The sequence below is a fragment of the Typha latifolia genome, chromosome 2 (assembly GCF_019914945.1).
Source record: "Typha latifolia isolate L0001 chromosome 2, TyphaL0001v2, whole genome shotgun sequence".
In the NCBI taxonomy this organism is placed as follows: Eukaryota; Viridiplantae; Streptophyta; class Magnoliopsida; order Poales; family Typhaceae; genus Typha; species Typha latifolia.
In genome coordinates, this window is record NC_133087.1 from 1,788,723 (window position 1) to 1,816,540 (window position 27,818).

Below are 27,818 nucleotides of genomic sequence, written 5' to 3' on the forward strand. Positions count from 1 at the left end.
TAATATGAATGCAGATTATGCCTCTGAGTGCTTGACTAGGTTATTTTAATTCTTCATTATGTTGCTTTCAGGTATTTCTTAGAGAAACTAGCAAAGTATTATGATTGAAAAATTCTAAGATGAATATGCAAGTGAATGAATGGGCGAATGAAGGCTAATATTTGGTTTTGACTTTTAGGTTAGTTTAGTTGGATGAAGCTCCATAGAATTATCCCTCATTGAAATACCAGAGCAATCTTTCTTCTTTTATAAGGTGCAAGTCATAGTGTTATGCTTTCTTCTTTTATAAGGTGCGAGTCATAATGTTAAAGAAAATTTTGATCAGTGGAATATATGCAGAACTGCAGATTCCTACTTAAATATTCTTTTGGAAATAAGGCTCGAAATTAGTCTGGTTCTTAGTTCTGTCAGACTATTCGAATTTTGATTTTAGTCTAAAGTTTTAAAATTGAAATGGGAAAAAGATAATTACAGAATTAAGAAGGTCAAGATGCATCATGGTGTTTGAGAGTTTTATTTGATGCAAACCCCAAAAAGTAGAGAACTTTATTAAAATTTCTCAGATCTTGTGTGTGCTCTCATGAGTACAAGGCAACAAGATTTTGGACATAGGGTTATGAACTACGACAATATAGTACATACTGGCCGACACATTCCATATTGACAAAATGCTGGTATGTGGCACGTGAGGTGACTACAACATTCCTCACTGCAGTGGTGGGTTGCCTTTGGGGAGCTGATCCTTGATTCTGTCAGTATGGCCATTATGGGTCATTTGCAAGATGTGAATCACCACAACCGATTACCACTTTTTAGGCAGTCATACAGACTGCCACTTGCCCACAGGCACAATGACCTGTGACTTGATACCCTAGTTGCTACCTCTGTAAGAACAAAACGTGAATAAGTTATTGATTCTTGAGACAAGCCTTCTTTTACTTAACAAGAGTGCTTTTAATCCATACTAATATAATAATTCGTGCATTCATGTTGAGTAAGAAAAGAAATTTCGCTCTTTTGCATTTCCTACAAAAAAGGGTGTCTTTGTGAATTACTAACATGGGGTTTTGTTATCATGTAGTCACTGGAGCCAATTTTTTTTATTGAAAACCCAAATGCTTCCGAATTTCTGTAGGAAAGCCCACGATCTGAATCTGGAAAATGGTTAAAGCCTTAAAGGCATGCTGAATTTTTCAAGATATATACAGCTTCCTTTCTTTACTTCAGTAAATGATATTTCAAATGTTCCTCAGAATACCTAAGTATTCATACTAACATTGAGGTTGCTTTAGAGTGTTAAACTTCAAAATTTCAGGCCTGTCAAAACTAGACTAGAAAATAGTACAGTTCTTTTACTGAAAACTTGTGAAAACAATGATAACTAGACAAAGATGGCATCTATGGAGTTGATCTATGTTCCTTAGTTTTATATCTCATGAAGAATTAAATATTGTATTGGACTCTTAATTCTTTAAGGTTAATGTAAATCTTGTCATTTGAAATATGCAGCATTGGCATCTCCTGTTAAGAATAGCAACTAAATTTGCTAACTGAACATGTCTTTTAAAGCTGACTTCTTTGTCATGGTTGTTGTGAGTATGACTGTCATATTGCCATGCATTTTTTATCTTGTAACATAATCTTGACTTATATGTAAGTGCTGTGATGCTCTGTTGCAGGCTCTTAAACGGTAACAAACTATCTGGTTCTTTACCTGAAGAGATCGGCTATCTTCCTAACTTGAATAGAATTCAGATTGATCAGAACAAGATATCAGGACCGATACCTAAATCATTTGCGCTCTTGAACAAAACAAAACATTTGTGAGTAGAATTTGGTTAAATAGTCATTTAGTTGGAAATAAGTTATATTAACTATTTTACCTCAATATTCCCCTTCAGCCACATGAACAACAATTCACTAAGTGGACAAATTCCGCCTGAGTTGTCCAGATTACCAGCACTTCTTCACCTGTAAGTTCCATCAGCTTCTGATTCTGTTTTTGCTCACATGTTTGCATGGATTGTTGTGATTAAAATGGTTATATATTCTCTTTATTGAACTCTCTTTTGATGTTTCTTATGGACATTGTAACTTGTGACTCACAGGTTGTTGGACAACAATAACCTATCTGGCTATCTTCCTTCAGAGTTGTCAAAGCTTCCAAATTTACTCATTCTGTATGTACCTTCTTCTATTTGCATAGTTTTGAAGTTCCACTTAAATTGTGAACTATGATTGCTATATTAGATGCTGCTGCTAATTTTAAAAAATAAATGAAAAACTGATGGAATTAGTGATCCTGCCATCTTTGTCACATTCGTTAAACCAAGCTTGGTCCTTTAATGAATTAGTTGGCAGAACGGCCGTTATGCTTAACCTGGACTCACTAGTATTTATTCAGGAAGTCAAGTTTATGTCAATGTCAAGGATGCATGACCTTATTCTGCCAAGCATATGAGCAAAAGGTCCTTTTGGCAATATCAGTCACCCATTTTTTCTAGGTCTGCATCTGCTAGTTACTCAACTCTGAAATAGCATTTTAGGACTCTGCACATCTCTCAATTTAATTCATGGTTCAAGACATAGGACCATGTTTAGTTCCCCTAATACAAATAGCATCAGTTTCTGTAATCAATGTTTCTAGAGTATTTGCCCTGTGGTTGGCACAATGCTTAAGTTCATGGGAAAATGAAAATAAGAATGGCATCTTAATTATTTACATCTCTACATGTGCTTATTGTGTTATCCTATATTTAAAACTTAAACATTCATTTTGTATCTAATGAATTTTCTTTTCAAACTTTTTTGCAGTCAACTAGATGGTAATAACTTCAGTGGGAGTTCAATTCCATCTTCTTACAGCAATATGACTAAACTATTGAAATTGTAAGTTCATTTTCCTTTGAGCTACTGGCTTCTCACTGGCCAGTGCTTCTTATAATTTATTACAGTGAACAATGTGTACATAATTCTGGAAACGTTGAGGTCTTCCTCGTATTTGGGCTACTTCCCTGCTGACATAACTGGTCGAAGGACATTTGGAAGTTTAACTTTGCTTGGTTTCCACTTTCACTTTATTTGTAAAAATGCATTGCTTTGTCTCTTTAAGGTACTCATTGATGGTTTTGACTTGTCAGGCACTCTATATGGTCATGAATTATGAATGGCCTGCTGTAGTTTGAGTAAATGTCATCTGCATTCATTTATACATAATCTGGCTTGTTGCAGAAATTATGTGAAACTTATTTATCGAAATAACAATTAGTAATTGCAGCATTGTTCAATTTTTCAGTTCAAGTTAGTGCACGTATGTGTCTGTGTGAGCACACGTGTTCCTGCATGCATGAGTGCATGTTGCAATTGTCAATTAACTGCTCAAGGCCATCAATGGTTTTGTAAAGTTGGAGTGTCTAGAGATATAATAGCTATTAGAATGGTTTATTTTGGTCTATCAGGAGTTTGAGGAACTGCAGCTTACAAGGAACTGTCCCAGATCTTAGTGGAATACCCCAACTTGGCTACTTGTAAGTGTAACTTCTACCTTAATTTATGACTTTACATGCAGGTGGAAAATTTTTATGGCTTCCTTTTACTTTGCAAAGTTTGTTTTTTTTGGTTAGAATCTGACTGTATAATGATTTTGATATTTCAGAGATCTTAGCTGGAACCAGTTGACAGGATCCATACCGTCAAACAAACTTTCAAATAATATTACTACCATGTATGTTCCAAAGCAATTTTCATACATTGTCGAAAACTGCTAGTATAGAAACCGTGTTTATGTTCTAAAGACTATTTTACTATGACTAGCACGTAGGTTTGACATAAAAATTACATGAGGCCTTTAATTTTGCTGCTTCTTGACTTGGTAATTGTGCAGTGACCTTTCCAACAACTTTCTTAATGGATCCATCCCTTCAAACTTCTCAGGGCTCCCTAAGCTCCAGAGATTGTAAGCACGCTCTTTTTGTGTTTATCATTGCAGCTATAAAGTTAATAATCTTCTTTTTATTTTCGTCTTGCCGGACAAATTGTCTTACTGCTGGAAAGAGTTATCCATGTTTTTTTTGTCATCTCTACTTTGTCCGATTTTATTTAACTCAATATCTGTAGGACATCAATATCATAAGACACAAGCATTATTAGTTGAACAATTTGTTGCACTACAGTTAAATTCTGAAATCCACCATTTTGCAGGTCACTTGGCAACAATAAACTGAATGGTTCTGTTCCATCCAATGTCTGGCAGAATATTGAATTCACTGGGAACAGAAGTCTCATCTTGTAAGACCAAATGTCAAGAACATTTCTGTTTTATTGAGAATTATCTACTTATAATTATGCTGGAATTATTTTGCAGGGATTTCCAGAATAATTCTCTGTCAGATTTATCAAGTTCTCTCAATCCTCCTGCAAATGTTACCATCATGTATGCATTTTTTTACCTTTATTGTTGTACTAGTATTGATTATTTTACTAACCTTTTGCACATAATAACAATAATTTGGTTTATGGATCACTATTGACGAAGATATTATGGAATATATATCTTCATCCATCATTTACTTCTCAAGGCTTCCATTTCACATATCTGTCATAGGCATACTCATTTCTTCACATATTTTCCATATCCTCTTATATTTTTCTCAAGACTTCCATGTCACATATCTGTCATGATAACCTACTGTAACATTCAGGTTATATGGGAACCCTGTATGTGCAAATGCAAACCAACTTAATATAGTCTTCTACTGTCAGCCAGAAAGTATACAGCTGATTGGAGGCTCAGCAAGCAACAAGACAAGTTGCCAAGCATGCCCTACAGACTTGGATTATGAGTACAACCCATCATCTCCTTTAGTATGCTTTTGCGCTGTGCCACTTGGGGTTGGGTATCGACTAAAAAGTCCAGGTTTCACAGATTTTCGTCCATATTACTATGATTTTGAGGAGTACCTAACAGATGGCCTTGCAATTTCACTCTATCAATTGAGAATCGATTCGTTCATCTGGGAAGAAGGTCCAAGATTGCGGATAATCTTCAAGTTATTTCCAAACAATACAAGTTTATTTAATTCAAGCGAAGTGCTGCGAATCAAAAGCATGTTTACCGGATGGTTAATTCCAGATTCAGATATATTTGGACCATATGAGCTTATGAACTTCAATTTGGGATCTTACGGAGAAGGTATGTTATGAAGACTAATTTTCCAAACATGATGATGAAGGATTGATCCACTAACTCAACACACTCACATGCAAAGCTAATGTACTCAGTCATTTCCATTTTTAAGTTGAAGTTATAATCTTTTAACTGTTCTATGATAAAATTTTCAGTTCACAATCAAACTCAGGATCTCAAATATGAAATGTTTAGTGAAAATTATACTTAATCTCAAATATGAAAAGTTTAGTGAAAATTATACTTTATCTCAAATATGAAAAGTTTAGTGAAAATTATACTTTATAGTCAACCCATCTATTAAGCTAGGGGACTGTTGGGGTATCTTGTGAAGTCAAGAGATGTAGTATAATAAATTTCGGATGATAAAGAAGAAATAGACAAAGTTCAAGGTTAAACCTTCAAAAAGAGGAAAACAATTACTCTTTTATTTTTGATTATTGTGAAGCTCAAGAGAGGGAGTTATAGTCAACACATCTGTTAAGCTAGGGGACAGTTGGGGTATCTTGTTAAGCCAAGAATGTAGAATAATAAATTTTGGATGATAAAGAAGAATTCGACAAAGTTTAAGGTAAATACTTCAAAAAGATGAAACAATTACTCATTCAATTTTGATTTTTATGATGCTCAAGTGAAGGAGTTCATTTGGAGTAGTAATGACACTTTATTACATGAACTAAGTATTGGGCCTCAATGCAAATACAATTAATAGTATTTTACAAAAACTATAGACATCTATCTACTCTTTCTTGCTCTCCCTCTGTCCCAACCAACATACTGAATGGACTGTTAATTTTACGAATCCAATTTTAACGCTCTCTAACTTAATATGTCAGAAATTTATCTAAATATGACAGCCTCTCACATATTTAAAGAGGCACGACTTCTTTTTTTCTATCTTCTCTTATGGCTTCTGCTCAAAGTTTATTGGGATCTATGAGACCTACTTACCTCTTTTGTGATGTCTATGTTTTGTTTACTTGATATTGAGCCTCTAACGTGCTACTACAAATTGATTGATGTTATAAAGTTTATCTTTAACTAATTAATGTAACGATGGATAATAATTTGGAGCTCCATATGTTTCTCTGTCATTTAATGGTTGATCTCGGATGATATCACACTAGATTGTCGATCACAGGTTCTGTATGCTGCAACTTAATGATTTAGGAAGTCTAGATGCTCATGTTTTGCTTGTTATCTTTATTCTCTACTATTGCTGCCGGAACTTAATAATATCGACCAATTAGCATTTAATAATGAAATCTATGAAGCTAGAACTGACTTCATAGGAATGTCTACTCTTGGATGCATCGAAGTGATATTCATTGGATTATTGGCTGTGGCATATAAAACTCAACCATACTTCAAGTAGACAGTCATTATATTCTTGTTTTTTTTTTCTTTTTTTTTTTGGGCAAAACTTTTGCACATAATTCTTTGAAGTGTGAGGTTGTCTACTACTATGCAATTTCATTTGATAACAGGTTCGATAGCTATTTGACTTATTTCCAAATTTACCAAACTTGTGATGCTTTTGAGCTGGCACTGTCATATGACAATATGAACTAATGGTTTGCCATTTTCTTATTTTATTGTTGTAGAGATATCAAATACCTCAAAATCCAAGCTAAGCACGGGTGCCATTGTTGGTATTATTTTGGGAGCAGTTGCTGCTGCAGCTAGCTTATCTGCTGTTGTTACAATTATCATAATGAGAAAGAACTCAAGATATCGTGGGGCTTCGAAGAAACGCTCTTGTAAGTCCTGGGACTCAATTTAAGAATTAAGTGACACGTCAAAGTTATGCGTTATGATAAATATTAAGAACTTCTTTAGTTGATGAAAGGTTCACATGCCGGTTCTTTATTTATGGATGAGTGAGGATTTTTACATGGAAGAAACAGGCATTTTCCCTCAATTGCAGTTTTATCCATAGCTAGAAGCATCACATAATCCTAATAAATTATACTCATAAAAGAAACCCATATCTTGCATCAGTCAGGATAGTGTTGTTTTTTCATCTTGGTCATATATCTCACCTCTTTCTTAATCAAATTCACATAAATTGATTTTAGTTTTTTTATTTTTGTACTTTTTATCAATCAATACAGAGGTTCGGATATTGAAATAGGGAGTGCCTTTAGAGTAAGGAGACCAAAACTAGTGGAAGTAGTAGGACACATAAAACACTTACTTTGTTATATATAAAAGATAAAAACTACCGTTCTCTAATAACATGCTCTTAGAGTTGTCAGTGAATTTATATGATATGAGAACAGAGGTTTTGAATTGACATCTTGCCATGCTTATCTGTCATTTAAGATAAAAAGCCCTCTGGTCAACAGTCAAAGAACCTGGCACTTAATAGTGCTATTTGGAAGAAGAGGACCCATATATCTACCCCAAATAGTTGTGACAAGTGGCTTCTTGTTGTAGAAGTATTTAATTTTTTATATATCATCCTGAAATATTTTTAGAGTGTCGAAACTCAAAAGCAGTATTAGATATGAATTGTTTGATAATTATCTTTGTCATCATATGGTAAGTTTATTATAGATAGTTGTTGTGCAAATTTGTATGTGTTGTAGTGCGACATTGTGCACCGTAAAAAAAAAGGTGCAGTATTAAGTATCATATCAATTCTACATGGTATTGCATTTTCTGAAGATTAACTCATTTCTCCATGAAACAGTATAAGTTTTAACCCTATAATAGGTTCAGGGAGAAAAGAGGAAGAAAGGAGATGATTTAGTAAAAATTGTATTGCTTAGTGTGAAAGTGGGGGTTTTAGCGTTATTTATAAAGCCATCACGTATCTAAAAAAATGAACAAAGTTTAATTCTAATAAATTTAATAGCTCCCATCAAACTTAAGGTGGTTTATAAACAAAGAGTTTGCTAACTTGATACTCAAAGCACGGAATTGAAAGAGACTTCGTAAGAAGTCAACAATATGTTCTTTAGGGCTAAGGCGATGAAGAGATATGATGCCAGCTCGGTACTTTTGGCGAGTGCAGTGCATATCGACTTTAATGTGTTTCGTCCTCTTATAAAAAACAAGATCCTTAGCGAGCTTTTTGGGAGAGGCAAGAGAATACTCATGTCACTTAGGAGGCGACGGAGCCAAACAATCTCCTCAGTCATAACACACATTGCATAATACTTAGACTTAGTACTGGAGAGAGATAACATTTTATTTCTTATTGCGCTATGAAATTAGGGAGTTTTTCAGAAAAATACAGAAGCCAGCAGTAGGCTTCCAATCAGACTTATCGCTAGCATAATCTATATTTTAATAAGCCACAACATCAAGATGGAAATCAATGACATGAAGATAGTGTGTGCTGGTGTCACGAAGGTATTAAAGAATACATATAAGAGCAGCATAGTGGGCAGATCGAGAAGCCTAAATGACAAGACCAAGTGCGTAAGAGATATTAGACTTGGTAATGGTCAAATAGACGAGGGCCTTGACCAACTAATGATATCTAGTTGGATTTTGGAAGAAGCTGTTTGTCATCAGGCTGAAGCTTCGCATGAAGCTCTACTAGAGTAGCAGTGGGACGAGTGTCAGTATTGGTGGCACAACTGAAAATATTTGTAGTATATTTTTATTAGAACAGCAGAAGATCATGAGATGACTGAGTAAATTTGATTAGGGCTGTCAAGAAAGCTTGCCAGCTCGCGAGGCTCGTGACCTTGGCTCTTTCTTGACAGCTCGCGAGGCTCGTGACCTTGGCTTGTTTAGAGTTCAGCTTGAACTCAGCTCGAGCTCTAAATTAGTCGAGCTGAGCTAGGCTTTCTAGCTCAAAATACTAATCGAGCTGAGTCGGGCTAGTCTCAGCTCACTCAAGCTCGGCCCAAATTAGCTCGATATATATATATATTGTTTAATATAATATATTATAATATATATTATCGGTTTATATATTTATAGTAATATGTAATAGCACAGTTGGTAATGCACTTTAATCTCAAATGGGATGATGTGGGTTTGGATCCTAGATTTTATATGTAAAAGATTAATTTTCTAAATTGGTTGGATGACATTTAGTCCCACATTGAGAAATGAAGAGTTAGAAATTATTTTTATATATACCCAACCCTCAAAAATTTATATTATTATAGCTACAAAGTAAATATATAATAAATTCTTTTAAAAACTGAGCTAACTCGATATTGTTATTGAGCCGAGTTGAGCCTATATTTTTAGGCTCGTCTCGAGCTAGAGCTCAAGTCAAGCTAAAGTTCAAACTTTTTTAGCTGAGCCTAGCTCGCTCAAGCTTGGCTCGTTTACACTCCTAATTTCGATACTCCTAATTTCGACACCTAGAAAGTACCAAAGAGGATCAAGGTCTTTAACCTCAAATCGCACTGAAAAAGTGAAGATGCTACTAAAGAGCGAATTTCAGTTGAGTCATATCTAATAATAATGAAATTATTGGCATATAGTAGGAAAACTCAATCCTAAGTAAAAGACAGCAGAAACATGGATGGTTCAAAGAGGTTTTCTTAAAATTCGTAGTCTGTGAGAACACTGTGAAATCAATCAAATTACGCATGAGAAGCTTGCTTGAGCTTAAAATATGGCTCCTTGTTGTTCGACAAATATGATCTAGAGGAATGGGAAAATAAGGTGTGGGATCCATGTACACCTCTTTGTCAAAAAGACTATGAACAAACACATTCTTCACGTCTATTTGATGTAGAGGCAATTGGCGATTGGAAGCAACAACAAGAATAGTACAGACAAAAGTAATTTGGGCAACATTAGCAAATGTCTCCTTATAGTCTGTCTCGTATTTTTGAGTAAAGCCCCGAATAACCAAACAAACCTTGTACTTGGTGATGGATTCATCAAATCGATACTTGACTTTGACGATCCATTTGTAGTTGATAGAGACGATGGGTGGGCGAGGGACCCTAAGTATGCACTTATTGGAGGGACTGAAGCTCATCTGCCATGGTTTATTGCCACCCTTGAACTTGGATGACTGCATGATAAGACCTGAGCTAATGGGTGAAGTAGATGTCCCTAAGGAATGTGTGAAACTGGAGAGAGTATGTAGCGAAAGACATTAAAAAATCATGCCTATCAAGAGGGCGATGCTCATGCTCTAGTAGAGACGAGTGGGTTTAAGAGTTGTCACAGTAAATGATGAGACGATCGTAAGGATACTATCAGGAGATGAAGGCTCTACTATAAGATGGGGACATGGCTGTGAGTGTAGAAATATGACAGGGTTGTTATGGAAGGGGTACTCCTTTGGAAAGGTCGAATACTCAGCGAGAATGGCCCAAAAGGGCAGAGATAAAAGAGTTTCCATGGGTAGATGAATATTCAACATGTGGAAGGTAAAAGTAGGAGTTGGACCAAGGACACCTAAGGGGATGGAAGTTAGTATATGTGTAGGTTGATCTTGAAAGGATAAGTTCGAGAGAGCTAAGGCATCAGAGGTGAAAAAATGTATCATTTCTAGAAAAGTGACATAACGTGATAGCCTAAGATGATGAGTAGAAGTGTTATAACAATCATAATCTTTATGCTTAATACTATGTCCTAGAAAAACATACGATTGCTTGAGTGGACAATTTGTTGCATTTACTTATAGAAAATAGAACAAAACAAGTGCACCCAAAGACACGAATATGACCATAAGATGGTAAAATACTATAGATATGCTCTTATGGGGTGATACTAGCAAGGATGGAAAATGGAGCTCGATTGATGAGATAGAGAGCAGTTATAAGAGTGAGGAACAGAAGTCTCAAAGAGAAGGGCATGACTAGGATTAAGAAGATGACGGTGCTTTCATTTGGTAGCACCATTCTAAACAAGAGTATGTGTGCATGACTGCTAAGGCAGGGTGCCAATAGAAGCATAAATGGAATGAAACTCAGAGGAAAGATATTCACCAGCATCATCAGACTGGAAGATTTTAATAGATCGATTGAACTGAGTATGAACCATAGAAAAGAAGTCATGATAGATTTGACACATCTGAGAGCATTGATGCATGAGGTTAACCCATGGGAATTGAGAGAAATTATCAATAAAACACATATAATAAAGAAAACCAAGACTCTAAGCAAGAGGAAAGAGGTACCAAATGTCAAGAGTGCGCAAGATGAAAAGGCGAATTAGAGACTCATTATGAGGGAAATGATTGAGCCTGGTGTTTTGGCATGCTGCAGCCAATACAAAGAGACAAACAGAAAAAATGACACTTCCTAAAAACTCAGACTTGGATAAGGTCTTGAGATGTTGACTACGTATGTAACCTGGGCATGTCACAAGTCTAAAGGAGAGAGAGAAGTGATAGGACAGACATTGACACTAGGTGGTGGAAGGTGAAGCTAGTCAAGGGAGTAAAACCGGTGAAATTTGGTTGCCAATTCCAATCCTCTAGTTTGTAGATGGATTCTGCACAACACAAGAAGTAGAAGAGAAAGATAGTATAACTAGATTCAGAGAGTTGGGTAACAAAAACAAGACTCATGATAAGTTCAGAAATAAGCCAAACATCAAATAAAGTGAGATAACTAGTGAGATCCGTGGTGCGGGTAATGCAATCAATGTGAGAGATGAGGTAATGAGTCCCTTTAGCAGTGTGAACATGAGAAATGGCAAGAGGGGACGGGATGTGACTAGTGAAAATAGAGGAGTCACTAGTTATATAATATGAGGTGCCAGAATTAAAAATCTAGTGTTTAGTCATACCAAAAAAAGAATTAGAGCACGAGTAAAGCTGAGGACTCTACAAATGAATTGGCGACTAAGGTGAGCCCAAATACAACTTGAGCTGAATATAATATTTGGAGTTGAGGTTGAAATGATCGATTAACCTGCATGATGAGATAGCTGCAAAATCCATGTCTCTAAGAGGCTACTCAGCATACTCAATTACTCATGAAAATTAACCTATGATTGAATGATTTTAGGCGTATCAAACTTAGTAAAGGCCATAGTGGAGCAGTAGTGGTCTGGATGATCATGCGAGAGGGAGCACACATAGTGATGCCGTCGATGTGCCTGAGGAGATGTCGCCCACCGAGGATTATCTCAACAGAAGAAGCCCATATAATCTAATCCCTCTAAGTGACAAGTAGAAAGCTAATAAAAGATACACTCTCATGACCTATCAGAACATGCGGAATGACAATCTACCAAACATCTTGAAGGCGATTCAGAAGTTTCTCACTCAGGCCTTTCGTCGAAAAATGGTGAGCAGAAATTTTGAATAGTGTTATTGAAAAATTAGAGTTTGACATAGTGAACTTTAGTCAAACATTTGGTGAGCAAAATTTTTTTCGAATAGTTTTTGAGCAGAATTTAAGCAACTTGTTTGAGCGGTCGAGGTCTTCAATCGGGAGCATGACGACAGTGGTAGTAGTCGAGTCATCGCAGTCAATGAGTGAGGTGCTGGGTTGGGTGAAGATGGGGAAGAAGACACAATGAGGGTGAGGGAGAAGAAATCCAATGTATGCTAGAGTCTCTAGAGATCGAGGTACTTTGATACCATGAAATAATACAAGTCCTAATCCTAGAAGAGTTTAGGAAAAAGAGAGAAAGACGTGAGAGGATTTGGTGAGAATTGTATTGCTTAATGTGAAAGAGGGGCATTAACTCTATTTATCTAAATCCATTATATGTCTAAATAAATGAATAAAATATAACTCTAATAACTCTAATACTCTAAACTACTTATTGGTTGTTTTTCACTTTTTCTGTCTTGGTTGGTACGGTTTTCCACATGTACTCGTATTTTGTACATAATAGCTAACACATTCATTAGTTCATTATAATTCATATATTTATCTGAAGAATATATTAACATAAATGTTGGCTGTATTGAATGTTAAAACTGACTGTATCACCTTTCCTTTTCCTTCTATTGAATGTTGGCTGCCAGGTTTTTTTTAACATGCCTCTTAAGAATATATATACGAAAAGCATTGAATGCTGTCACTATGTTATGTTAATCCATATATTTATCTGAAGATAGTAACCTCATATCTCAATATCTTCTAAGTTTCTAACTAATTCATAAGTTTGCTTTATTTTTTCCCTTAGGAGTTTTACCTAGCAATGCTTTATTCATTATAACTCTTTTGTCTGAAGCGGCTGTGTATTTTAGATTTTGGCTTTCCTTGTATGCACCTGCTTATAAGCTAGCTACAATATGTAATCTGCATGAATGAAAGGACACATCAGCCATACTAACTTTTAAAATAAATTTGCTATGTAAACAGACCTACTTATTTCACAACTGGAATGACACCTTGGTAATGTTGTTAAACACTTTTTGCTTCCACCTTATGCAGTGTCAAAAATTCCAATTAAAGTTGATGGTGTAAAAGACTTCACTTTTGAAGAAATAGCGCTGGCTACAAACAATTTCATTGATGCCAATCAAGTGGGCCAAGGAGGATATGGGAAGGTATACAGAGGTGCATTAGCTGATGGAACAGTTGTAGCAATAAAACGTGCACAAGTGGGATCTTTACAGGGTTCAAAAGAGTTCTGCACTGAGATAGAGTTATTGTCAAGGGTGCATCATCGAAATTTGGTTTCTTTGCTTGGTTATTGTGATGAAGAAGATGAACAGGTGTTCTTCATGCATCTAAAATTATTTAGTTTTAAAGACATCTTGAATCTTTCCATATTATCTTAACTTTATCTATCTCATTAGTTATACTGTTAAGAAGGCAAAGTCAAAGATAAAGGATGCTAAAACATTAAAAAATAATCAACAAGTATGAGAATTGTTGGTGTCCTTGATGCTAATCCTTATGACCTTACGCACTAGGAATTTCTATCAATAGTCACCATTCTAGATACTCAAGATTTTTCAATTTTTAGTTTTTATCACTTTTGTGCTGGTCAGCTTAGGTCTTGCTGTTGTCTTTGTAGTCATTTAATGTGTTTTCAGGCAGCTTTCGTAGATAGGCTTGTTAGGATGTTTGCTTCATCTGCACATATTTCAGATCATCCTCTATTTTGTCCATAGTGCAACAACTCCTATATCTTCTTTAATGTACCTGTAAATTCGTAATTCTGTGGCCACTCTTTATGCCATACATTTGCAGGCTCCATTGCCCTGCTAATTTTCCTTCTTGTTAATAAACTTGATGTCTCTATGAATAACTGATTTAGAAGGATATTTTCTGTTTCGTAGATTCCTAACATGATTCGTCTCCATGATTAACCATGTATATGTCTTACAGATGCTGGTATATGAGTTCATGCCAAATGGTACTTTGCGAGATCACCTATCTGGTAAGCAATTTGATATTCTTTGGGAATTGTAACATCAACAAATTTTAGCTGACATAAACCTTGAATTCTGACACTTTACAAAGTGTAGATTTTGAATAACTAGGTGTAACAATCCAAACATGTTCATATATGTGTAGATCAGCAATTAATTATTTCCATACTGTTTAAGTCTGAGGAAAGTAGGAAACTTCACCTCTGAGGTACACCAGATCACTTGTTCTACTAAATAGTATCTTAGATGACAATATTTTGTGCATCATACTGTTAACAATATCACAATATCTTTCAAACTGATTGCATGCATATTAAGAGGGAAGTACAGGGAACTACTTGAGCATGCAGTAAATAAATAAATTTGAAGTCAGTGAATATAGCGATGTGGCTTTCATTGTTCTGCGCAATTGAACTGTCATATGTGATCAATACGTAAACTTTGTCGGGTTGATGCTTCTTTTATTTCTCAATTATTGCTGGACAACAAGATTTTTTGTTATTTAGTGATGTCCGTGTCTTACAGAAGAAGAAATTGGTATCATTATCCCAATGTGTTATGGAATGTCACATGAAATACCAGTTGGCCACATCTACTTGTGCATAGTATTCTATCTATTTTCAGGCAAGGAGTTAATTAGGTAGTATGAAACTCATTCTAGAAGCTTTGCCAGGCTTTTCCAGTATATTATACGATTAAGACTTAATAGATTTGGATTAGTGGATTGTTTTCCATGGAGTTACCAAAAAATTTCTGAATATTAATTTAGTCTCAAGGTCATAGGCTTTTAGCCCCAACACTATTTCCCCTTACATTCATTAGCATTATGCAATAATAGAAGTTGTTGGTAGATTTTCAAACTTCATAATATTAGTTCTGAAGCACACAATTTGTGGAACTCATGGTTCTTAAGATTTCACTTATATTAACGGTCTGTGATTTAGACGCATTGTGATGCCATACATCAACTGTCCTTTTCATGCAAGCTCAAAAAAGCTACACCTTATCTAAAATACTAAAATATAGAGGTTATGCTTCTTCATGTGCACATACGAATAAACGAAAAGAAACCATTGATCTTGTTGCCCAATGCCTTACAATAGATAAAAGTAGAATCTTCAGATGTGCATGGAAGCAAAGCATGGGTGTCTTCATTATGATCCTTGAAAGTTCATTTGGGATTTTTTGATTTTGTAATGCTCCTCATGGGTCTAGTTTGCACCTTACTAGAAGAATGTCAAGGAAACTCCCTTTCAGCAGAAGCCATAATGCTAATGGTACTTAGAATGGATATAACTTCCTATCAACGCATCCGCTCTCTCATGATGTAACTCGTCTTGCAACATCTTGTATTCGAACTGTTGATCTTTGTCAGACCCTGCCTTATCAGGTCTTATTTTTTGCCTGATAAAGCTATTCTGATGCCTGTCAGTGATTGACCTTAGAAGCTTAATCTATCAGTGCTTGATTGACCAAAATTCTGTCACTAGCACTTGCATGGAGATTTCAATGGTCAAGCTCTCCTAATATCTTTTCCATCACTAAAATATCCTTGGGAATCTCATCACAATTTGGGTTTTAAAGGCCATTACTATTACCACATTAATATCTTGGAGTTAGGTGAATGGAATCTCCCTGAGCAATGGGAGAATGAAGGAAGGAGATGAGCCGGTGAGATGCTGCAAAAGATGGAGATAGGTCAATCATATGAAGGAGAGACCAAGGGAAGTGAGAGAAGTCATGGAGAGGAAGGAGAAAGGTTATGACAAATTTGGTTACCAGAGATAGATAAAAGGAATTCTGGTTATTAAAATCATGTTTCCTTCACTTATAAGGGCATTCTAGCCATAAAAAAAAATGAGACATGTGGCGCACATATGATCACACTGTGCTAAAATACCTAATGACAACTAACACGTGGACTATCATGACAGTTGAGTAGTCTAGTGGGGTCATAGTGTAAGCTTTTATCTTTGAGGGGGTCAATCTGATTTGGTGTTATATTTCAGGGTGTCAAAAAGTGTACTTTTATCTTTATGCTTTTGTTATTTGCATTGCCTTTTTGCTGATTAGTTTATTTTATCATTTTGCTACATTCTTCTCTCTCTCTCTCTCTGTCGAAATCTGCTACCTTAAGTTTCTGTTATTGGCAGACTACTCATGATATGCTCTTTTTATTTGATGAGTTTTTCCTAATATTGCATCGCAGCTAGATCTAAAGAACCCTTAAACTTTTCCATGAGGTTGCGCATTGCATTGGGTTCTTCCAGGGGTATCCTGTATCTGCACACAGAAGCAGATCCTCCAATATTCCACAGAGATATCAAAGCCAGTAACATTTTGTTAGACTCCAAGTTTGTTGCAAAGGTTGCTGATTTTGGTCTATCACGGCTTGCACCAATCCCGGACACTGAGGGGATTACGCCTGGTCATGTTTCGACTGTTGTAAAGGGTACTCCGGTTAGTATGATTCAACATATTATTCATTTTTTAACACCAAATTTATAGCATTTAATCGACTTCTGTTCATCGCCGTCAATTCTCAAATATTTGAATTAGAATTTGCTCCTGGACTCTCTTTGGACTTCCAACTTCATGTCAAATCATGCATTTATTAGATTTTGCAAATTGTTAGGTCTAAATTCTAGTAATTAAAACTACATTGAGAGACAAAATGGTTAAGTTTGAGAATCTCACTCTTGAGTTATTCTCAAATTACAAATTTATCCCTGAAATATTCATCACTTATATTTCATAAATTTAATAATAATATTTTGGTACTAACATCATTATTTTCTCTTTAAAAGTTAATGCCTTTATCATATATCTTCATTTTCTTCAAAATGAACAAATTTGTCTAAAAAAAATTCTATAATTATTAAGCTCATGATAGCTTATAAGATGGTTGCAAGCTTTTAAACCTGTGTTATGACCTGATTTTTCAATCATGACTAGCCATGTACTTTAATAAGCTTGAGATATACAAAACCTTAACAATAACTATCAAACTCCATATTATAAAGAAACTCAAAATTTATCTTTTATAATCCAAATTTAAGAACCCTAAAAATATGAAGATACCCAAGTTATAGAACCAATGTCTTCCAAATAGAACTAAGAGAACATATAGTTTTTCAAATTGAGACTAAAACCATTACTGTAGTTGAAGGTAAAAAGATGAAAATCCTGAGTGGAGATAAATGAGTCCTAGTGCACCGCTTGCATTTCCCATGTTGATCAGCTTCTGAAATATTAAATTAAAGGACTTTAATGAGTTAACATCTATTACCTTAGTGAGTGAATTCATTTAAAAGCTAGTAAAATCAAAATTTATATGACATAATATAATATCAAATCTCAATAATTAATAACAACTAACATGCTCACAATGTGAATAATAAAGCACCAACAACAACAATGTGAATAATCAAATTGATAATATGCTAAATTTTATTACGAGGAACTTCTCAATAAATATCAATAGTCTCATTTTGGGACTGTTGCGGATCCACATTAATAAGAAATCACCTCGAGATGATGCTCACATCAATAGTGCAAGTAGAGATCTTCACCTTTATCGACAATTAGTTTGGTGGTGAGGCAGTTGGTCATAGGGTCGAAGCTTGCCCTGTTCAGGATTTGCTCCGGTGGTGCTATGGCGATCCAACTCTGATGATAGTGACTTCGGTGAGGGAAGAAGGAATAGTATGAGAATAAGGGTTAAGGTCCCTCTAGAGGAGAGGGTTTGCTAGGGTTTTTGTAGGTAGGGCATCGCAACCAAATCGTGGGATTCCACGATCATCTCTAACCCGAGTGGGTGAGGGGAAGAAGAGGAGGAATGAAGGAAGGAGAAGGCATGTACCTTGCATGGGACCTTTCCTTAATTATTTTATTCCAGTTATTACAGCCTGCAAGCGGCCCTGTAAACTCGTAACAGCCCGCAAGCGTCCTTTTTAATGAAGTGGATAAACTCGAAACAGCCTGCTATTAAGTAATTCCATAGCAGAATAATGATGAAAAGAAAAGAAATAAAAAACTCAAGAAAAACAGCCAATATATAGTGTCTCAATCAGACTAATCACTTAAGGAAAAAAAAACAAACCAAAACCTAATCAAACCCTGAAATTAATTTACTTTACTAAAGAAATATCCATTGGGCATCCAAATGGCTTGTAGGGCGTTCGAACACATTGAAATTTTCCAAGTCAAGCCTGATTGGCGTTCGAACTCTATGAGGGCCATTAAACACTCCTGGGAATCTTAGTCTTGAGAATTTGTATCGTAAAACCATTCAAATGCTTAGCGGAACAAACCAAATAGCCATTCATATGCCCAACCCAGAAAAGGCCGTTGTCGAATCATCCACTGCTGCTAAATCTTTTGCTCCTCCACTAGCTTCCCAGCATTGTCTCCGTTGATAAATGATTTGACTAGAGCGGTCAGACCTCCATTCCTATCACTTTCCTCTCCTTGAAGATAAATCTTATCCTCAAATTTGTGTAGAAACTGCTGCTTCAAGTCTTCAAAATTCTCCCAATTAGTATCCTTCACTAGCAATCCCTCCTACATGACCAACTCTTTCCGCATCAAGACATCGTGGCGTTTGATCCAACAAAAATTCTGATTCTCTTTTTGGCTCAAACAATTTCTCCATGGTCAGCAAATTGAGGTAGATGTGGTGTATTGCTCCCGCCCTCATTGATATGCTTTTTCAACCGAGACACCTGAAACACTAGATGAATATGTGATCCCTTTGGAATACGTGGACGGTATGTGATAGGTCCCATTCTTTCAATAATTTCAAATGGCCCATAAAAATGAGCTATTAATTTCTTGTTCACTCACACTTGCACTGACGTCGCACTTGCATTAGGATGTGATGCGGACTAGACCGAGTCATTTCGTGCATGGATATGACTCGTGAATCAATTTCTTGTTTCAATTTCATTGTTTTCTTGATAATTAAGATTTTTTGGCTAGTGCGTTTTAATGCTTTGCAAATTCTGAGAGCTAGTTTTTGCCGTTCGAACAGCTTCGAGAGGGCATTCGAACGCCAACGGTGAGAATGCTTGCATTAGTCTAGTTTTTTCAGTTTGGTAGATTGGGTAGCTTCTAAATATGTGGAAAGTAGCCTCATTAGGGTTTTATCGAGTGAATCATTGAGTTAACCTATCTTCTCGCCTCTAATATGAAGCTTTTCTCTCTTCACTCAAACTTTAGCCGCGCGCCACCTCGACATAGGTTACCCTTGACCTCCTTCGATTGCCAAATCCTCCATTCTTGGGATACCGTCCATCTTCTCCCTCCTCTTTCTTCACCCTGTTGCACCTTGTGCAAACCTTACTCGAAACCTATGTCCACTTCATCCCCACCATTGTCATCACCACACATGACCAACACCACCACCATAACTCTTTCGTATTTCGCCCTAGCTATAGTCTGAATTTACGAAGGGCGTAAATATAGAAAATGTAGATCATAAAGTTACAAATTGACTGGTTTATAATTTTTTTTGGCTACAAGAGAATATCTAGCGAATATTTTTCTTTGGCTGTCCAAACTGCCTTTTTGCACCCGAGCTTGATAGGGTAGCCAAGATCGAGTCACAACAAGTGGTATCGGAGCCATCGTTCATTAGACACCATGGCCATGATTGGAGCCATGTCTGCAAAACTCCAACGGGATACTTCTCAACCTGTGGACACCACGGAAGATGCGGCACCGAGGTCAACCTTGCCACTGCGATCGATTCCTCCATCGATGCTAAATCTTCAACCCAATGTGGGGGACATGGTCTGCATGTTTGCCATCGTGCAAGAGGCATTACTAGAAGTAGCCTTGCACTCTTGACCCAAAGACACCAAGAAGAACCAAGGGCGAGATCACCTTTGATGGGCGGTTTTGATCTGAAACCTAATAGCAGTGCACAGTCAGTGGAACACCATTGCTTCATATGCATTCCCACAAAACATCGCAATCTAAATAGTGATTTAAGATTTTAGTCTGTTCAACTGTTTGTAGGTGGTAGGCGGTGCTCATTGTCAATTTGGTCCCTTGCAAGCGAAAATATTCCTGCTAGAAGTTGTTGACAAACCCATCCAATCGTCCCTCACTTGCACATACCTATTCGCAAAGCTCATCTAGTTGTAAGGTCGTCCATGACATTGCTCGCAACCTCTCGAACCAAGTAGAACATGACCCATATATTTTCGTTAGTTCGACAACCGGCGTGTGATATAGCATCGGTCATCTTTTCTCTTCCTGGCTGATATTTGATCTCAAAATCATATCCCAACAGATTGACCAGTCATCACTGTTGAACTTTTGTCAACACCTTATTTTCCAAGATATGTTTGATATTACGATGGTCTGTTCGCACGATAAACCATCAGCCCCATCAAATAATAGCATCATTTTTTTGCCGCTTAAATAATATCTATCAACTCTTTCTCATACATGGAGCATGCCCATGCTTGTTTGGACAATGCCTGACTGCTGTATATAATTTGTCTTCCCCAATGCATCAATACTGCACTGATCCATCATTTGAAGCATTTGCCTCTACCACAAACAACTGCTCAAAATTTGAAAGAGCCAAGACGAGAGTGGTAGTCATTGCCTTCTTACATGCCTCAATTGCCTCCATTGCCTGTGTTGTCCTTTCCAACATGTTTGTAAATTTGCAACACGACAAGGACGAGGACGAAATGTAAGTGTCGTACATGCTCTTCCCTGGTCCTGCTATAGGTAAGAATGTTATAAAAAAAATACAAGAAACGAACTTTTGGAGGATCAACCTGAATATATTATTCATCAAGGCTTGTAACTTATAATTCCCGTCATGTATTTGGAATGTGATCTTCGGTGCTTCATGGGCAGCCACCGTAAAATGATGATAACTAGATTTAAGGTCCAATCTAGAGCTCAGCCAACAGCTTATCGATCACTTAGGTATCACTCCTTCACTGTGTGTCATTCAAAACACCCAATAGTGAGTATAAAAATTTCACGACTCTGGCTTTCTTTCTTACCGGCACTACAGGTGATGCATATGGGTTTGTACTTGGTCTGATGATACCCTCAGCCAATTTTTTTCTAGACAATTCGCTCAATGATAACAATGTGGTCGCACATTTGTTGGCTCCGCCTCGATATATTAGGAATGCAATGATTGTGGGCCCTTGCTGGGGGTAGACACACCAGGTCTGATAACATTGGCTAAAACTCCTCTAGCAGCCTCTTTATTTGTCATTTGCCCTTCACCGTGTCCGAATTGCCCGACTCGGATCTTTGGATGTTTCATAATTGGTCGATTGAGGTTGCCTTTCTCACTATCATAAAAAACGCTCCGACTCCCTGACTTATCATCTTCTGCATCAAGCCCACACTTGCCATCCCGAGGCTTGTTCTCATATCACTCAAGTACTCAACAAATAGTACTTTTTCCCAGTTATCTCAAATTTTATTGTCAAGCTTCCATAATTAAAAGTGATTGGTCCTGACTCTGCATTCATTGCACCTTCAGGACAATATTTGAGCTGTAGTCCCAAGGGATACATATCGACGAGGAAGCAATAGTTCTAAAGTCTGGCTATGCGTCTACAAATTTCTTTGCAATCTAGCTGGTTCCTATCTGCCACCAATATGGAAAGCGGTGTAGCAGGCTCCATTTTAGAAATTTTCAAATGGTTAACTTACTCACAAACTTCTGAGTGCTTCTACTATTAACTGGCATTGATAGCGGGGTTTTTTCCAAGGACCTTACAATCTGCAGATACACACCGTCGCACGCCCGGATAAATCTTGCAAGTTGATCCAATGGTAGCTCATCTACTAGGCCTGCTTTGACCGTCTCCTCATCAGCTATGCTATCGTAGTTCCGGCTACTAGCACAAACAATTGTTTTCCTTTGCTCTGGTGTTGCGAACAAACTTCTCGTCATAGTTAAAACATAAGCTCTTTTCTTATCGCCCCTCATATGTTCATATGTCAAAACTTACTTGGCGGAGCTATGACATGTATTATTGGTCAGCCTCCCATTGCTCTGAGCCCTGGATGTTAGACCCCGAGTAAACTCCGACAAATGCAACTTTTTCAAGGCTTCATCAAAATTATCATATTTGGACGGCCCGAATTTGGATGTTAGACCCCGAGTAAACTCCGACCAATTTGCTAACACATTTATTTTCTTAAATTACTAAAACCATTGCAAGGCCTTATCCTGTAAGTGGAAAGTGGCAAGTTTAACTTTCTTCGCTGGCTGTGGCCCTTGGTAGACAAAAAATTGTTTCGCCTTAAGTATCAAGCCTATAGGATCTTCTCCTGAGAATTTCGAAAAGTCCAAGCGAGTGACTCAGGGTTGAACTCCCCCAATCTAGATGCCTAAACCTCCCTAGCAGGAGCAGCATCCAGTCTCCCCCTTCATCTTGGCAAGTGTCTCCATGATGTGAAGCATTTGCTCCTTCATCTTCTTCATATTATCATTTATTGTCTGAATGGCTTCCCCATGCTCCAATTGCTTCCTTGTTTGTTGAGAAGAGTCAACTTTAACGCATTGAGACAGTCATCAACTTGATGTCACTCGTATCTTTTGACTTCCTCTCCAACGTTGCGGCGAATCAAAGAATAATGTTCGTCAACAGAATAATGCTGAAAAGAAAATAAGCGCAAACCCTAGCCCTTTCCTTAGACTTAAAGGAAGAGGGAAGAGAATGAAATACTTTATTGCCTCTGAACACCTCAAGGAAAACAACCTATATATTGTTTCTCTGAAATAAATTAACTTAACTCAAGAAGTGCCTTTTGGGCGTTTGAAGACATAAAAAAATTTCCTAAGCGAACTAGACTGGCATTCTAACACTTCTGAGAGTCTTTTACTCTCGGGAATTTGCATTGGCAGACCGTTCGAAAGCCTGGCAAGGCAAACCAAACAACCATTCAAACGCTAGTCAGGCGTTCAAATGCTAGTAAACCTATGACCTTTGCTGGCTTGCAACTGTGCAAGCCTAACAAGAAGAAACTAGTGACCCTGCTTAAAACTTGAATAAAAATACAAAACAATATAATAATTGCGGACTTATAAGCTCGAACCCCTGCAACAAGCTTACAGGCTTCTTGTATTGTAAGCCCATTACAGCCCGCAACCTTGTGAACTTCTTTCAAAAAATTTAAAAAAAAACCATTATTGGAAACTTGTATTTAATAATAATATTTCGGTACTAATATTTCAAAGTTAAACAGTTAAAGGCATTTTGATATATATCTCTATATTTTCTCTATAAAACTATTTTTTTTTTAATATCTCATCAAAGATAATAATTACACTCTTAGCCTAGTTTAAGCTACCTAAATTATGACTAGGAAATGAGGCTAGCTAGCAACATTTATTTGTTTGGACTCAAAACAACCGGAGCCTAGATCTTTTACATGCTAATGTTTAAAATCATATTATACTAAGAGAGCTCTTAACTTCAATATATTTAAAATGTGGCAAGCACTGAACAGAAGAATGTGTTTGCGCTTGTGTCCATCTATAATCTTCCATTTTAATGATTTATATTTTTTGCTTGAGCGTAGTCTCAATAAGTTACCATAGGATAATCAAATTTTAACACCCTTAGTGAGATCCTTAGTCAGCAGAACTATTTTTCAATTTATAAACCTTATTTTCTTGATTATAAGGCATCATGAAGGATATCCTTCTTGCAAGTCACAGAAACTTCTCACAGTGCATACGTTTAGAAGAGTCCTCTCCCCTCTAATCAGTTGCAAATTTTAGACAAAAAACTTGCTTTCTGAAGCTAAAATTTCAGGATCAGTCTTTCTTCATGAGTCATCCGCTGCTACAGAGATTGGCTTAGAAGCAAATTGGTATTTACAAAGAATTATTGATCCAGTGAGCTTTCAATTGTTTGGAAAAATACTTTTAGCGCACAATGGAGCAATAGAGAGCAGGATTTTCAATTTGAAGGTGATCCCTACAACTAGAGACAATAAAGAAAGCATAACAACAACAACGGGAGATGTTGGATTGTGCCTCACCTTATCATTATTAATAGAAGTTCCTTGCCCTTCTAGCTTAAATGGATGAACTAGTAACTTTGAGTACCATATTGGTTATCACACTAGAATGATGGAGAGTGCAACATGTTAATTGGTGAGTTACATTCAGAGGCAATGAAGTGATGAACTAAAATATTTAATGCCCATGTAGGATATCACATTGTTGCAATAGTTGAATTTCATTCCTAAAGTTTACAACCATAAACATCTCGGTGTGTGTCATGAGAAATGCAGTAATGAGAGAGAAATTCAGTTTATGTAATACTAACATCTATAAAGCACAGATACTTCATTTGCCCTTTCGTACCGGTATCTGATACATATCGGATACCGATACGGCACCGATATGGCCTAATACATATCGGATACGGCTAGAGGAGTATCCGAATGAAAAAAAAATTAATTTTAATTTTCCGATATGGCTTCGATACGACAGGATACCGCTCCAGTACATTTCTTGATCATCCATTCTTTTTTCTTTTTTCTTTTTGTGCTAAAGGTGATATAAAGCATATACTTTATATGTATATACAATTGTCGATTCCTTCGTGATATTTTAAGGCTTTGTTTATTTGATAATGAATTAAATATATAACTTAAAACCTATTTAAAGATTCAAATTAGTTGTAGACTAATAGTTGAATTATGTTTCTATGTTTCACTAACATTTTAAGTTTCGTATCAGTTTCTATTATAATATTATTCTAAAGTTTTAGGCATGTAGATATTAAATATGTAGCTTTCTTTTCTTTTATCTTATCATTTATGGGATAATCATTTTTACCATATGACATATTGGTTGACAACAAATTAAAAATATATTATTTATTTATTTATTTATTGGTGTATCTATGCCGTATCTGTATCCCCGTATCCCGTATCAGTATCCATGCTTCACAGACTAACATCAATATAGAGGATTTAAAGTCAATGCAATGACCTTGATGACAAGATGAGCTATTCCATCTAGGAGAACTGGAGTTTTGAAATTCTCGAGTCTCAACTCACTCAATGTGGAAAGAGAATATCCAATAATAGTTACTCTTGCTTCCAGAAGCATTTTGTCGACAAGTTTGACATATTTATACTTATTAGCAAAGTTAGTTAGTGATAACTTTTTCAGCACCTAGGTCAGTAAATTGTAGTCCTTCAGATGTATTATATCTGTCAACTACACAGAATAAGTTGTCAGACTCCTGTCCACGTCAGATATTTGCTTCTTCCTTGCATCATTACAAAAATATATATGAATAAATTTTTGCATTTATTCCACCTACTGATTTTTGAAAAGAAACTAAAAGTAAAGTGCCAGATATGCATGTCTGGGAGATTTCACTACATTAAAGATTAGCTATTGGTAACTTGGTGTATTTCTCATTGTACTGTAGATTCTAGTGAAGCCTTTGGTCATTTTCGAGATATAGGAGATTAGTCTCTATTCTCAAAAAAATAAAATGAAAACTAGAAATCAGTCTCTTCCAGTATAGATTAGTCCAGGTAGCTATGCAGATCCACACTATTTGATCTCACTGATGATTTTTATTCTTGCAGGGTTATCTTGATCCAGAATACTTCTTAACCCATAAGCTTACGGACAAGAGTGATGTGTACAGCCTTGGAGTTGTGTTTCTGGAATTATTGACAGGGATGCAGCCTATTTCTCATGGCAAAAACATTGTCAGAGAGGTATGTATGACTTTTAGTACTACTACATTGATATCCATGGACCTTCACTTATCTTCTTCGTAGGAATATTATGTCCTCTCTTTTCTTTCGTCTGCAAAATATAAACTAAAGAATCACAATAACATGACCAGTTAAGTGCTTCACAATATATGGGTAACTCCACTGACAACTGATTCTATTAAAATACCTCATCAAGAATCAAAATGACACGTTATTTTAAAATTGTGGTAATATGTTGGCAATGCATTAATTTAATTGGAACAGATGGGTGTTTGTCATACAGAAGAATAATCTAGATATGAAATGGTAAACACTTAAGAGAGGTAATACTTTGTAATCATTTTCAACTGATATGTGCAACAACTACTAGAAGGTTTTCACAAAAAACAAAAAACAAAAAACAAAAGCTAAACAAAAAACAAAAACAAGAAAAGAAGCCCATACGTCAGAGTTTCACTTGCAAATTAGTTAAGCAGTAAAACAAGTGAATGTTTATGTTTTCATCCAATTAAGGAGCATGCTGAAGCATTCTTTTCAGCATTGCAGTGGAAATGCTATGCACAAGCTTCTACCATCATAAGATGAGACTAGACAGTGAAAAACTGAAAATTATTATATGATCGATAACCAAAATGTTTCCTCAGAACAGTTTCCAGCTGTCCCGGGAGAGTGTACTCTGTAAAACCTCAAAACACACTAGACTAACTTAAATTGGTTAACATATGTTCATAAGACTTTCTTATTGTTATATATTTCATGTTTACAGTTTTCTCAAGACATGAAAATTGCCTAATTAGGTGTAACAGATCCTCATGTATATATGCATAAGTTGATAACATAACCTGAATGTTAAAGGCGACGCCATATTTCCTATTCTTTCTACTTCAATCACCAAAAAACAATTGCAAGGCAGCAGATTTTGCATTTTATGGCTATGGAGACAAATTTGATTGTTTAAATCACAGATGGATACTAGCTCATAAATACACATTATTTCTATCTAACTTGAGGTATAACAAAGAGAATCTCTTAGTTTTCTAGATAGCAAGATAATTATGTTAAATCAATAGTTGAAATGAGTATTTGATGTTTACAAAGTATAGTAAATCTGACTGTAGTGCTGTTGGCATGACCAGTTAATGCAATCACTGCTATGACACACCATGCCAACACCTCAAGGCCTAATCCACTGACATGTCCTAGTACAACCTTGTCGTGTCTCATTCTTTTAACTTCTAGTTCTAAATGGCATAAAAATAAAATTGCTCCATAGGCCTTTGCACAAGGATCTTAATCTTAATATTGACTTTGTAGATCTTGATTGTTTTATGAATGGGAAATATTGACCTAAATTTTTCTAACTCATTTTTTAATAATTATTTTGGAGAAAAAACTTAAACTGCTCTAACTTGTGCACACATTTTACAGAGCCAAGTTAGCAAGTAAACAATGCCTGCACATGCATGAAATTAAATTTGTACCTCCCTCATTGAATGACAGGCAAGCTTGAGATCATCATCCCTATGAGTTGAGCAAAATGAGATCATGAAATATTTAGTCACTAGGTTTTGAATACGCTAGACAGGAGACTTTGACTGCTTTTAAGTCCTC

At 36.2% G+C, this 27,818-nt stretch overlaps 1 protein-coding gene across 1 annotated transcript in view; it reads left to right on the forward strand.

Moving 5' to 3' along the window:
* Window positions 1-27,818, forward strand: part of LOC140781747 (probable LRR receptor-like serine/threonine-protein kinase At1g06840) — a 32,777-nt gene that overhangs the window by 4,137 nt on the left and 822 nt on the right. Inside the window, exons 6-20 of the mRNA XM_073127926.1 lie at window positions 1,680-1,823; window positions 1,902-1,973; window positions 2,109-2,180; window positions 2,815-2,889; window positions 3,459-3,527; window positions 3,656-3,724; window positions 3,884-3,955; window positions 4,201-4,287; window positions 4,364-4,432; window positions 4,701-5,191; window positions 6,790-6,945; window positions 13,513-13,796; window positions 14,416-14,467; window positions 16,669-16,919; window positions 26,073-26,207. Coding sequence (XP_072984027.1) covers window positions 1,680-1,823; window positions 1,902-1,973; window positions 2,109-2,180; window positions 2,815-2,889; window positions 3,459-3,527; window positions 3,656-3,724; window positions 3,884-3,955; window positions 4,201-4,287; window positions 4,364-4,432; window positions 4,701-5,191; window positions 6,790-6,945; window positions 13,513-13,796; window positions 14,416-14,467; window positions 16,669-16,919; window positions 26,073-26,207 — 2,098 coding nt within the window. The remainder of the gene's footprint in view (window positions 1-1,679; window positions 1,824-1,901; window positions 1,974-2,108; window positions 2,181-2,814; window positions 2,890-3,458; window positions 3,528-3,655; window positions 3,725-3,883; window positions 3,956-4,200; window positions 4,288-4,363; window positions 4,433-4,700; window positions 5,192-6,789; window positions 6,946-13,512; window positions 13,797-14,415; window positions 14,468-16,668; window positions 16,920-26,072; window positions 26,208-27,818) is intronic.